The sequence below is a fragment of the Elephantulus edwardii genome, unplaced genomic scaffold (genome assembly GCF_000299155.1).
Source record: "Elephantulus edwardii isolate Elephantulus edwardi_28Jun2011 unplaced genomic scaffold, EleEdw1.0 scaffold00061, whole genome shotgun sequence".
In the NCBI taxonomy this organism is placed as follows: Eukaryota; Metazoa; Chordata; class Mammalia; order Macroscelidea; family Macroscelididae; genus Elephantulus; species Elephantulus edwardii.
In genome coordinates, this window is record NW_006399811.1 from 9,748,237 (window position 1) to 9,761,655 (window position 13,419).

Below are 13,419 nucleotides of genomic sequence, written 5' to 3' on the forward strand. Positions count from 1 at the left end.
CATAAGAGTCCGGAATGAGGGTTGCAGAGTGGAGTATACTCGGGGTGGGGGTGGAGGTGGGGGGTGCAGGGGGATTGTATACCATTGAAGGAGTTTTTCTTTTGCTTTTCAAGAAGAGTGAACTGGGGGCGGGAGTGTGGGGTGGGTGGGGAGAAAAGTGCAACAATGAATGAATGGAAATCCAAAATCTCTGTAGAGGCTCATTGAAATTAATAAATTAAAAAAAAGAATAAAAAAAATTACACTGTAGCTGGAGGTTGGAGGCGCCACAGTACTAAAAATTACCCCAAGATTGGATGCCCCAGGAAAAGACCCATCCCAGCCTGCAGCTCTTTCTCAGGCAGTAGTGGCTGTCTTCATTTCTAATGAGACTGTTCGACTCTGTCCCCCTCCTGAACCCAGGGGAGCACAGACAGAAGCATTAGTGCTCTTGTCGTTTAGCAAGACATAAGATTGTAAAATTGTAAGAGATTTTCATCTTTTCTCTGTCCTCCTGTCCCAAGAGGGTGAGGGACTGGAACAAGAGTCCTTTAAGTGGGAAAAGACGATGAAGTGATGAATTCAGTTGGCCTGTTGGAAATATGACTTCTTTCTTCAGGGGCTCAGGCCCACCCTGAGAACCTCTGCTGGAGACTCTTCCCTCAGTTAAGTGTCTGCTGTGCTAGGCCTCAGAATGCAAATTCTCTTTAAGTATAAACATCAGCCTCAAAGCCCTTTTTTTCCAAGATAAGGAACAAGGACAAATTTTCACACACAGTATCTGCCATGTTTCCCAGAGATGTAGGAGGTGACTTTGCTTTATTTGCTGTGCAAGGAAAAATAGCAGTTGTCCTTCAAAATTCATTATATGATAAATATTGGTCAGAAATTATGTGCTGATGCCCTTAAGGAGCCGTGGTGGCACTGTGGCTAAGCTAATTGAAAGGTTGATGGTTCAAGCCCACCAGTTGCTCTGTAGAAGAAAAGATGTGGCTGGCTGTTTCTATAAAGATTTACAACCTTGGGAACCCTGTGAGGAATTCTTAATACTTTACAGAAAGAGCCTACCTTTGGTGGAATGTATGCACTGCTGGCTATAGCACACCCTGAATGCGTCAGAGATGAGAGGGTTGAGGTTGCATGTGAGCAAAATAGGAGAGGGAGTCCATGTCCTACTCCAGGAGCAAAAGCATTTTGGTTTTTTATGTTATAGGTAAGAAACCAGCTCAGAAAGTTAATTTGTCCAAGGGGCTCCACCTCACAAGTCATCAAATTTTAAATTCATCCGTCTGATACCAGTGTGTGCTCTTAACTGACTCTCACCTGTGTTCTCACCCTGCAGTTCTTTAAGGCCTTTTCCAAGGATGACGTGGGAACACCTCTGTCAGGTAGGTGCTCCGGCTTTGCTTGTCCTGTGAGCATAGTCTTCCTCTCCCTGCTTTCCGCCTCACCTTGGTTCCTTTTGGGGTGGACGGGACTTGCAATCGGCAAGGTCTGTAAAGGTGAGAGGTTCTTCATGTGAAAATCTGACTTCAGTTTTCCTGAAAGAAAACCATCTTCGTACTCAGTCTAAAAGAGTTCTAGGAAAAGCGAGGCTGAAAAGGCTTCTTTTTTTGGCTCACGATCCTGGAATGAGAGTGAGGTGCCCCGTTTCCAGAGTGGCCTTTTGTGTCAGTGTGGTGTTGACATACAAAGGGATGCACCATGTTTTTTGGTGTTTGTGTCCCTTTTTCTCACACAGACACAACTATAACCCTTGTGGCACTTTCTCATCCAGATCTCAAAAGCAACAAATCAGGTACACCTCTTTCAAAGTGATCCCTCACTTTTCTTCACACATCTTTGCTTCCTTCTAAGTCTGCCAACAATGAAAGATGTGTGAGGGAAAGTGTGAGTCGTTGTATAGGACCAGACAGCACCTAATAGGTTTTGGTTCTGAGGGGCTTTTTTCTCACCCTGGCAAGTGTGGGTCACCTAGCACTGCTTAGGACCACAGAAGGAGCCCCTTACCTTTATTCCTCAAACCCAGAGGACTGTTACCAGATAGTTTTTCTGTCACAAGTAGCTCATGCTCTGGACCGTTAGGTTCTGTAAACAGGTGACAGGTCACTGGAACAAAGCCTGCTTTTCTCCCAAAGCCATCCCCGTCTGTTTCTGTTTACAGTGGCTGGGGCAGATGTGCAGGTCCTACGGGAGAGGCTTATTGATGCGCTGGAGACACATCGTGACACTTGGCCCCCAGCTTGTCCCCCACTGGAACCTGCTAGGTAATTTGGGGCTGCGGCAGATGTGGTGCATTGTCACAAGCCTGCGAGTGAGGAGGAGGTGAAGTAGGAATGGCAGGGTGGGGGCCAAGGGTGATCCTTCCTGCCTCCCTTACCACTGAGGCAGATCCCTTTAGTCTGCCAGAACACAGAGCCACGCTGGGGCTGGTGAAGGGCCTCCTGTTACTCCAGGTCCTAGCCGAAGATCCCATCTTCCTAAATACAGGGTTGCCTGACAGACCCAGGGGTCCACTCTGGGAGGGAAAGCTGGGTAGGGTTCTCCACATGGTATCATTTGCTCCTTCTCACCACAACTTGTCCTTAGGAACATTTCGGGGATGCAGCAGGATTTTGCATGATCTAAATCTAGGGAGGGCTGCTGAGAGGCAGAGTGGAAGGAAAAGGGAAGTTAGATACTTCAGAGAAAAAAAAATGGGGGGTGGTGGTTATGGTAGGGAGAGGAAAAACTCAGAAGAATAATCCTCTTTCTCTAAAATGAAGATTGGCATTTGTCTGAGCAGATTTGGGGCTGGAAGGTGAGGAGGGGCCTGAGACTGCTGAGGCTGTGGGATGTCAGGTTCAGTGGCTGGAGGCCTCTACAAGACTTCCAGAAAGGTTTCCTCCTTTCTGTAATGAATTGTGAGGTGCATGTGCTTGTCCTGACTCTCAGAGAGATAGAGATAAACTCAAAGCTTACTGTCATTGAGTCAGGAGTTGATTCTGACTCACAGTGACAATGTCCCTCCATCAGGTTTCTGAAACTGTAGATTTTAATGGGAGGAGTCTTAATAGGAGCTGCTGGTGAATTAAAACTGGAGATGTGCAGCCATTCAGTTAGTGCAGTTTACTACAGACTAAAGAGGAAGACCTGCTCTGTCCTGTGTCACTCTCACTGTCTCCAACACACACACCCTGATTACCCCAGTCACTGAATCAATCCACCTCATAGAGGGCCTTCCCCTCCTGCGCCGTCCCTCCACCCTCCCAAGCATGACATCCCTCTCCAAGTACTGGTCCCTCCTTGCAACATGTCCAGAGTATGTCAGATGAAGCCTCAGAATCCTTGATTCCAAGGAGCAGCCCAGTTTAACCCTCTCCAGGATTAACCTGTTCATTTTCTTAGCAGTCCATTGTACATTCAGTACTCTTCTCCAGCACCACAGCTCAAAGGCATCAATTCTCCTTCTATCCTCCCTAGTCATTGTCCAGCTCTCTGATGCATAGCAAGTGATTGCAAAGACTATGGCCTATAACAGGCACACCTTAGTCTCCAGAGTGACGTCATTGCTCTTGAGTACTTTGGAGAGGTCCCTAACGGCAGACTTTCCCATCACAATATGTCTTAATTTCCTGGTTGCTGGTGCCAAGAGTGTTGACTGTGGAGCCAAGCAAACTAAAGCTGTGAACAATCTCAATCTCTTCACCATCCATGCTGCCAATTGGCCCAGTGGTGAGAATCTTTGTCTTATTGATATTGAGCCTTAATCCATATTGAAGGCTGCAGTCCTTGACCCACTGCAGCAAGTGCTTCAGGTCCTCCTCAGTTTCAGCAATCAGGGTTGTGTCATCTGCATAACTCAGATTGTTGAAGGATCTTCCACCAATCCTGATGAAATGAAGCTGGAGATAGAATGATTGAATTTTGCACAATCAATGACTTATTCATTGTAAATACGTTTTATAAGAAACATAAACACAGGTTATACACATGGATTTCACCAGATGGTATATAGGAATCAGATTGATTACATCTGTGGAAAGAACTATTGGAGATATTATCAGCTGTGAAAACTAGGCCAGGTGCTGATTGTGGAATATACCACCAACTACTCATATGCAAGTTCAAGCAGAAGCTAAGGAAAATTAAATCTATGGGAACCAAAATATGACCTTGTGTCTATCCCACCTGAATTTCTGAACTATCTCAGGAACAGGTTTGAGGCCTTGAACACCAGTGAGCAAAGACCAGATGAGTTGTGAGAGGATATCAAGAGCATCATTCAAAAAGAGTTCAAAAGGTCATTACAAAGACAGAGGAGGAAGAAAAGACCAAAATAGATGTCAGAAGAGCCTGAATATTACTGGAGCGCAGAGAAGCAAACTCTACATGTTTTAAAATTAAAGAAAGTGTGGGTCAGGGCTGTATCCTTTCTCAATACCTATTCAATCTATATGCTGAGAAATGTCTGAAGAAGCATGTGGTGTTAGAATTGGAGAAACTCATCAATAACATGCATTATGCAGATAACATGACCTTGCTTACTGAAAGTGAGGAGGACTTGAAGCACTTGCTGCAGAAGAGCAAAGAATACATTCTTCAATATGGCTTGTATCTCAGTATGAAGGAAAAAAAATTCTCATCACTGGACCAATAGGCAGAATCATGATAGATGGAGAAAAGATTAAAGTGGTCAACAGCTTCATCTTTCTTGAGTCCTCAGTACCTGCAGTAGGGAGATCAGGAGACACACTGCACTGGGGAAGGCTGCAGTCAGGGACCTCTCCAAATTACTGAGGAACAGTGATGTCAGTTTGAAGACTAAGTCCCATAAACTGCCATAGGAACAAGCAAATAATGTCTTGGAAAGGATGCAACCACCAGAATGCTCTTTGGAAGCAAGGATGATAAGGCTTCACTTCACATACTTTGGGCATGTTGCTAAGAGGGGCAATTTTTTGGAGAAGGACATGATGCTTGGAGGAGTCGACAAAGGAGAGGAAGACACTTGACAAGGTGGATTGACACAGGCTTAATGTGTCAGGAAGTGTGAGATGGCACAGGATAGGACAGGATTCAGATCTCTTATTCATAGAGTCGCTATGAGTTGACTCAGTGGCACCAACAACTGAGGTCATGGTCTTTTCATTCACTTGCTGTGCATCTGAGAACTGTACAATGAATAAGGATGACAGAAGAAGAATTGGTGCCTTTGAGCTGTGGTGTTGGAGAAGAGTACCAAATATCCCATGGAAGGCCAAAAGAACAAACACATTATGTCCTGGGAAAAGTGCAGCCAGGATGTTCCTTGGGGGCAAGGATAGGGAAGCTTTGTCTTACATATTTTTTCTAGGAGAGGCTGTCCTTGGGGAGAGCCATCGTGCTTGGAAAGGTGGAGGTTTGGCGAAAGAAAGACCTTCAGCTAGATGGATTGACACACAGATGGCAGAAATAGGCTTGAGTGTGTCAGGAATTGTGAGAATACGGAATTCTGGTGGCCTAGTGGCAAGAAGCTGCACTGCAATCTCAGAGGCATGTGGTTCGAATCCACCAGATGCTCTGTTGGAAAGGGAGGGACAATGTCCTCCTGTACCTGTCAGATCAAATTTGACGGTACACACACACACACACACACACACACACACACACACATAATAATAAGATGTTCCACATTATGTGTATCACTAGTCCATTTCTTTTTCTTGCTAAGTAGTATTTCATGGTATTGATGAACCCCTTGAAGATGTCTTGATTATTTCTAACTTTTAGCTGTTGTGAATAAAGCTTCTATGAACATATGTGTGTGTGTGTGTGTGTATAAATTTGTAGAAATTGTGAGAATTTCACAAGATTCAGACCTTTGTTTTGTAGAGTGTTGTACTAGACTCAGTAGTGTTTAACAACAACCTAAAAACATATCCTTTATTCCTGGATGAAAATTCAAATTAAGACAATTCCTACCTCAGGAGACTCTTGCAAAGCAGGGCCACATCCTCCTTTGTACAGGTAGGAACTGCTCGAGGCATCCAGCCTCAGAACGCAGTGCATGTCCCAGGTGCCATGAAGCCACATGAGGCTTGAAGGCTCAAGTGTGTGTACTGGTTATTCTGCAGAGTCATAGCCCTGCTGAAAGCTTGTGTCTAAGTGTCAGTTGGGGTTGAATCCAACCTAGGAGACTCTTTTATGATTTTCCTCAGTTCTCCATCCTCCCAGCTGACCTCACAGAGACCCTGGACCCTCTACATGGTCTTGATGTGGTTTAGAGTTTCATTTCTCTGAGCATCTAGGATAGCATGTAGTCTGATCCTTCTTCCTTCTCTCAATGATTGTGTCTCTTTTTATAACTCTATTTTTTAACACATATGTATTACATTTATATTCTTTGTAGCACATTCTTATCCCTGAAAGATCTTAGAAACAACCCATCAGATAAGCTTGCCAACCTCTCTCAAATGATTCCTCACCTTTCATCACACATCTCTACCTCCTTCCCTGAGAAGGGGGTGGAGATAGATATGTGAAGAAAAAAGTGAGCTGCCCCTTCTGTAAGTCGGGGATGGGGACGGACAGACCATTGTACAGAGCTTGCTTTTCTGCCAGCCTAGGAAAGGCCTTATGAAGCGGTCTGAGAGGCCACCTGATGTCACATCAGAGGCTGTCATTAGCCACCATACATAATCCCATCCACCCCTGGGGTGAGCGCTGACCCTCCCCTCCCTAATGTTTCCACCTGTCCCATCACCGTGCTGGGCTGGACTCCAGCATTGCCCCAGGTTTGTAGTCACTGCTTCATCAGTGGACCCAGTAGAAGAAATAGGTCTCCAGAATGGGCGTCTTGACCTCTGGAGATGATAAAAAAGAAGATGCAGCCTCCCTTTTCCATCTGACTACTGCTGGCCTCTTAAACTGTGTTCTGCTTTTAAGTGGAGTAAGGAGACAAGTCATTTCTGTATGATACAAGTCCCTTACATTGAGACTCTGATTTTTAAAATACTGTTTCTAGTTTGAGAAGTCTTGGCTGAAAATAGTCTATCTGTGTTTCACTGACTGTGCAAAGGCATTTGATTGTGTGGATCACAACAAATTGTGGGTAACCTTGAGAAAAATGTGAATCTCAGAACACTTAATTGGGCTCATGTGAAACTTATACTCGGACCGGAAAGGAGTAGTTAGAACAGAGCAGGGAAACACTGCATGGTTCAGGATCAAGAAATGTATGCATCAAGGATGCATCTTACCACCATACCTTTTCAATCTATGCAGAACAGATCATCCGTGAGGCTGGACTCTATCAGAGGAATGTGGCATCAGGATTGGAGGAAGACTCATCAACAACCTACGTTAGGCATATGACACAACCTTACTTGCTAAAACTGAAGAGGACATGAGGCATTTGCTGCAGAAGGTCAGGGACTGTAGTCTTCAATATGGATTGACGTTCGGCTCAAAAAAACAAAAGATTCTCATCACTGGGCCTGTCAGCAGCTTCATGATGGATTGCGAAGAAAGTGAGGTTGTTGATAACTTCCACTTGCTTGGTTTCACAGTCAACACTTTTGGTACCAGCAGTTAAGAAATCCAAAGACAAGTTGTACTGGGAGTCTTCTGTCAGAGACATCTCTAGAGTACTGAAAAGCAGCAGTGTCAGTCTGGAGACTAAGGTGTGCCTGATCCCAGCCATGGTATTTGCAATTACTTGCTATGCATCCGAGAGCTAGGCAATAACTAAGAATTATAGAAGGATCAATGCCTTTGAGTTGTGGTGCTAGAGAATAGTGTTGAACATACTGTGGACTGTAAGGAGAACAAGTCTGGCCTGGAGAATGTAAAACCAGGCTGCTCTCGAGAGGCAAGGATTTTGAGGCTCCACCTTACATACTTTGGGCATATGGCCAGGAGGGACCCGTCAGTCCTTGAAGAAGGATATTATGTTTGGAAGGGTGGAGGGACAGCACAGGAGAGGAAGACCCAGGATGGATAGACTCAGTGACTGGAGCAATGGGATTAGGCCTGTCGGAGATGATGAGATTGGTTTAGGATAGAGTAGGTTTTAAAGCTAGTGTACATAGGGTCACTATGAGTTGCCGGCTTCTTGATGGCACATAACAACAATTTCTAGTTTATTTTGGGAGCAGCATCATCATCAAATTTGCCTTAGTATTCTCTGTTTCTACCTTTATTCTGGGCTTTAGAGTCTTTATCTTAAAATGGGATTAGATAGCTTCTGAGGGCTTCAGGACTCAGGACTTCTGATTCTTGCCTTCCTCTTTCCCTGTCTGTCCCAGAGGAGAAGAAAGCAGATCTCCCATTTGGTGGTTACCTCCCAGGTATCAAAACTTATATCTGGTGAATCTAATCTTCAGTCTCTCAGGAGACTGATACCAGCCATATTCAGTAAGCCTGGGGCTTTGAGATAACTAATCTCAAAGCATTCCTTTCCCCAGCCTTCCTCCTCACATTGCCTCTTACTCACTCCTGACTCCTGAAAGAGACAGGGTGAAGAAGGGGGAAAAACGGCAGGGTGGGTCAGTTGAAGAAGCAAGGCTAGGTAACAAAGACAACATCCTTTGAGACTGTGGGTTTGGCTTCCTCCCACTGGAGGCCTGCCAGTGGGAGACTTCACAAAGCTTTGTGTGGAAACAAAGAAACCTGCATGACTGTATTCACAGAACCGTGTCACCTGTGCCTGGCATAGTCAGCACTTAGGCCTTATTCCCATTGGGGGTGGAGAGTGAGCGCCCGAGGTGTCTCTTGCAGGCTGGAAGAGATCAATGGATTCTTTGCAAGAAACAACGAAGAGTACCTGGCCCTGATCTTTGAAAAGGAAGGCTCCTATCTTGGTAGAGAGGTAAGCTACTCTTCTTTGCAACTCCGGGTAGCCTTTGGGGGAAACCCTACTTCAGGAGCAAGGTTTTTCCTGCCAATCTGAGGGGCTTGCCAATGTCCATTTCTTAGTCTTGTGCTGTTCTGACCCCTGCTGGGAGAGATGGGAAGTGGAGGAGCTGGAACCTTCCTGAAACCTATATTATGCCTGCCTGCTTTGATTCATCTCATCAAGACCGAGTATGACCACACTAGGTGTTTACTGAGCATTGAGTTAGACCACTGACGTACATAGTGGTTAATCCTCACAATTAACAAGGAGGATCAAGCAGTGCCTCCAGGATTACACAGCTGTTAAATTGGGCTTTGAACCAAGTCATGATGTTTCCACACACGTTTTCCCCGCCTCCCGTCAAATGAGTGAAAAAGAAAACTGAGATGGGGACGTTAGAGATCGTTCAGTCCCTCACAGGAGGAAATGGGGTCCCGTGGAGGTGACAAGTAGCACGACCAGGCAGGTTTGAGTTTCTCCTCCATTGGATATGTGGTATGTCTTTGGGTAAGATCCTCTACTGTTCGGAACCTCATTTTTCTGTCTCTAGTTGCTGCTGTTGTGTACTTTTGGGTCTGAACCAACCCATAGCTGACCCTCCAGTGGGTTTTTGGAGGCTGTAAATCACATAGGCAAAGCTTGTCCATCTTTCTCCCACGGTGAATTTGAACTACATACCTTTGAGTTGGCGGTGCAACATCTTACCACTAGACCATCAGAACTCTCCCTTTTCTCTATAGAGTAATGATAATTACTTTGCTTTATATTATATTTTGAGAAGCCAAATGAGGCAATTTAAATAAAAGACCTGGATTAGTAATGTACAGTGCCTTCAGCTGAGTCTGTCTTACAGCTTCCCTTCATCAGGCTTCCAAGGCTGAGACTCTTCACAGGAGGAGATCGCCTGTCTTTCTCTCTCATACTGACTGGTAGAGCTGAGTGCTGGTGTGGTTGTCTATAGAGAATTGTGCTCCTAACCAGAGGCTGCACATCTCTGATAGTTTAATTCATCTCTGGCTCTGAGGGGAAAAAAAGATGAGACATTTCCTCCATTGGGTCATTTCCTCCATTGAATTCTGTAGCCTCAAAAACTCAGTGGAGGGTCAGAAACGACTCGATGGCAGTGAGTTTGAGTGAGGCAAGTAGCTTAGGACAGAGTGGAACTGCCCCACAGAGTTTCCAAGGCTGTGATCACAATGGGAGCAGACTGCTCTGTCTTTTTTCTGTGGAGCACCTAGTGGATTCTAGCCCCCAGCATTTCCAGAAGTAGCCAACTGCTTAACCACTGAGACGCACTTACCTGCACGTAGTAGATGCTCTGTTGAGATCCACTCGCCTAATGCACAGAGCTCTCCCTCGTACCCTGGTTCACAGACTTCTCCACAGTCCACTTAGGACTTTTTCCCAGATGCAGAGGTAGATGGGCCAGTGGGAGATGTTCCAAGACAGTGCAGGGGAAAAGAAGATGCTTGAGGGTGAAGATGAAATGGACACCACTTGTTTGCTCTGAGTGGTTTTCCTGCTGAAATTCATCAAGCACAGTTGAGAGCACTGAAGTGAAAGCAGAGCTTGGCAGCTCGAACCAGGTCTCTGAGCCCCAAGAGGGGAAGCATGGAGAGGAAGAGGGGAGCTTTGCTGAAGGAGTGCTTGACCTTTCTGGGGACTGAGACTAATACCAAACCCTTGCCACTTGTCATGGAAGAGGTGCTAAGTAGTTGCTGGCTGGAGTCAACTTTTCTCCTCTCCTTTCTCACACTGTCCCTTGAGTAGCCAAGGTCAGGTCTCCAAGCCCATGCCCAAGCAAAGTCCTCAGGAGCGGGTCATTGGCGAGGCAGGAGCAGTGGCTCAGGCATGGTCTTCAGGGCCAGACTGAGTGGGGATAGAGAGCCCAGTTCAGACCCTTGATAGCTGTGTGGCACACACTCTTATAACATCAGTTTCTTCACCTCAAAACTGGTAATGTTTTCAACGAAAGCTTGCCTAACTACTCTGTGTTAGTCCTTGTTACAAGGACTTTTCTAAAATTAGGCCATTTGGGCCTTGTAATAGAAAAATGAGGTTGAATCCTATCTTCATTTTGCAAGTAAGAAAATTGAGGCCAGCAGAGGTTTAATCCAGGTGGAGCCAAGATTCAAGACCCACCGGGCTCCAGAGCATAATATACTGTGTTTTCTCTGCTTGTCTCCTAATAATAGTTCTTATCTCATGGAAAATTAGTTCAGAGATTAAATGAGGTATTTTATAAATGGCATATGATAGATTCTCAACAAATACTCACTTTTCTCCTTTTTAATTATTTTAAAATGAAAATCACATCTGACTGAAAATATTTTCCTGGCTATGAATGTACATAGAAGATCTGAATGAAAACTTTATGATTTAAAGTGAAGCCCCGTTCAACTATGCCTTTAAATAGCTTTTCTTGAACAGGGTAAATTTGAACTGTCTAGAGAATTCAAGGTCTTCACAGTTCTCAGACCCCTCCTTTAGGGTGATGGTTGGCAGTTGTTTCTGGGGGTTAATTGGGTTTGGTGGCACGCAAATTCTTCACTCCTCATGGGGGTCTACTCTGAAAGGCTTTGAGTCAAGGTGGAGCACAGCTCCCACCTTGGTCCTTGGCCTGTGCGTTTAGTCAGGACTTGAACCCCCTGACTCCCTCTGCCCAGTGGCTTGGTCCCTTCCCCACAGATGTCCTACTTTCTTTGCAGGTGATTCTAGACCTGTCCCAGCTCCACGGCTTAGCGGTGCGCAGGGTCCTGAACACGGAGGAGGATGTGGTGAGCAAGTTTGGCGTCACTGACTTCCCATCTTGCTACCTGCTGTTTCGGAATGGCTCTGTCACCCGCGTCCCTGTGTGAGTGCGATGTCCCCACCCCATGTGCACTCCCTTCCTGAGGTGGTTCTTTCTTCGGGCTCAGAGGGACAGCCAAGTTGGCATGGGGCTGACAGGTCCTATCTTCTGCATTGATTCTGTTGAGGCGTCCCCTGTGGGAGCAGCACAGGCCTGTGTGGTGGGAACAGTACCGCTGCAGCCCAGGAGTCCTGCCGCAGGCCCCTGGCACACGCTGTGCTGGTGCCCACCCCCACTGCCACTGCACCAGCCCCACCACAGCCTGCAGTGCTCACAGACGGACTTGCTGGCAGGCTGCTGGCCTGGCATGGACTCAGATATGCCTGACCCTCCTTCCCTCCCTTTGGTTTTCTAATTGCAGAAAAGTTCATTAGGAGCCAGACAATAGCCAGTTCCAGAATGCCAAGAGAAAACAATCAGGCCAGTCTCAGCTGCTCTGTCAGGCTCCCGCTGCTGAATGGCCTGCTAAATGGCGCCAGATGGTGCCTTGGTGCCCTCCCTGGGCAGACGATTGATGTCAACCTGGCCCTCTAGGCAGCGGCTTGTGGACCAGGGTGCCAAAGGCTTGCATGATGTGCCCAGTGAGCTGCCCCACCAGGCCATTAGTGCCATCCTACGCTGAGGCTGGGCCGGGTGGCCACTTGCCCTCAACCTGCCCCAGCCCCAGCCAAGCAGCATTGGCCGGCCTTGTCAGAGAGTTCTGCCAGAGACGGGAAGCTTGATGGCCACAGAGGGACAGAGGGCCAGTGCTGGTGAGGAGAGGAGGCATTGTTTCCTCTTTGGAGCTGGTGGAGGGGAAAATTATTTGTGACGATGCCACTTGTGAGCCATCTGCTCATCTTTAAACATTGGGCTGGGACAGCGGAGCGGAAAGCAGTGCTCTCTGATGCGGGCTCCCCTGGGTCTCCATCACTGCTGTGGGGTTCTGCACGCCTCCCTCCAGGTGGCCTAGACATTAGTGGGCTGTGGGGAGAGTCTGTCCACAGGAGATATGTCCTTCCCTTCAAGACACCCCTCTGTCAGTAGAGAGAAAGCAAGCAAGGTTTAGAGAATTGTGGTGACATTTGTTGTTGTTGCTACACTATTTTTAATCCGGTGTCTACATCCCTTGACTTCCTGGGGAGTTGGGTCACCTAGATGTGCCTTGGAGCTGGCTCGTGAGCGGGCGATCTCTGGAGGTCAGCGGCCATTTGGAAACTCCTGGTCTGTTGGGAGTCAGACTCAGCCCAGGGGCCGAGGGGTTGGCTCCTGCTTGCTGAGGGCAGAGACGGTAAAGTTAATCTACACGAGGTGCAACTATAGCTGCTATCAGAGAGTCTATGCACAGCATAGACAGTAGATTGAAAGGCTGAAATGAGGTGGGTTCCCGAGTTTGATCTCACTGAGGACAAGACAGACCATCAAGTTCAAATTTCTCCATAAACGTTTCTGTTTGAGGAACCCTCTGCTTCCTCTAATGAGGTTAGTAGATTGATGTTGTTCTCCTGCGCTCAGTCACTCTTCTCTGTGGTTCTCATCCCTCACAGGCTTGTGGAATCCAGGTCCTTCTACACAGCTTACCTGCGGAGGCTCTCAGGGATCACCAGAGAGGAGGCCCAGACCACAGTTGCCCCAACTACAGCGCACAAGATTGCCCCCACCGTTTGGAAGGTGGCAGATCAGTAAGGCTGAGACTTGCTCTCCTTACCCCTCCCTCCCTTCTCAGCCTTCTTCTGATCACTGACAATCCTGC

At 46.8% G+C, this 13,419-nt stretch overlaps 1 protein-coding gene across 1 annotated transcript in view; it reads left to right on the top strand.

Moving 5' to 3' along the window:
• The window catches only part of QSOX1 (quiescin Q6 sulfhydryl oxidase 1), a 47,258-nt gene that overhangs the window by 20,702 nt on the left and 13,137 nt on the right, over window positions 1-13,419 (top strand). Inside the window, exons 3-7 of the mRNA XM_006887774.1 lie at window positions 1,322-1,367; window positions 2,144-2,246; window positions 8,719-8,809; window positions 11,545-11,690; window positions 13,214-13,348. Coding sequence (XP_006887836.1) covers window positions 1,322-1,367; window positions 2,144-2,246; window positions 8,719-8,809; window positions 11,545-11,690; window positions 13,214-13,348 — 521 coding nt within the window. The remainder of the gene's footprint in view (window positions 1-1,321; window positions 1,368-2,143; window positions 2,247-8,718; window positions 8,810-11,544; window positions 11,691-13,213; window positions 13,349-13,419) is intronic.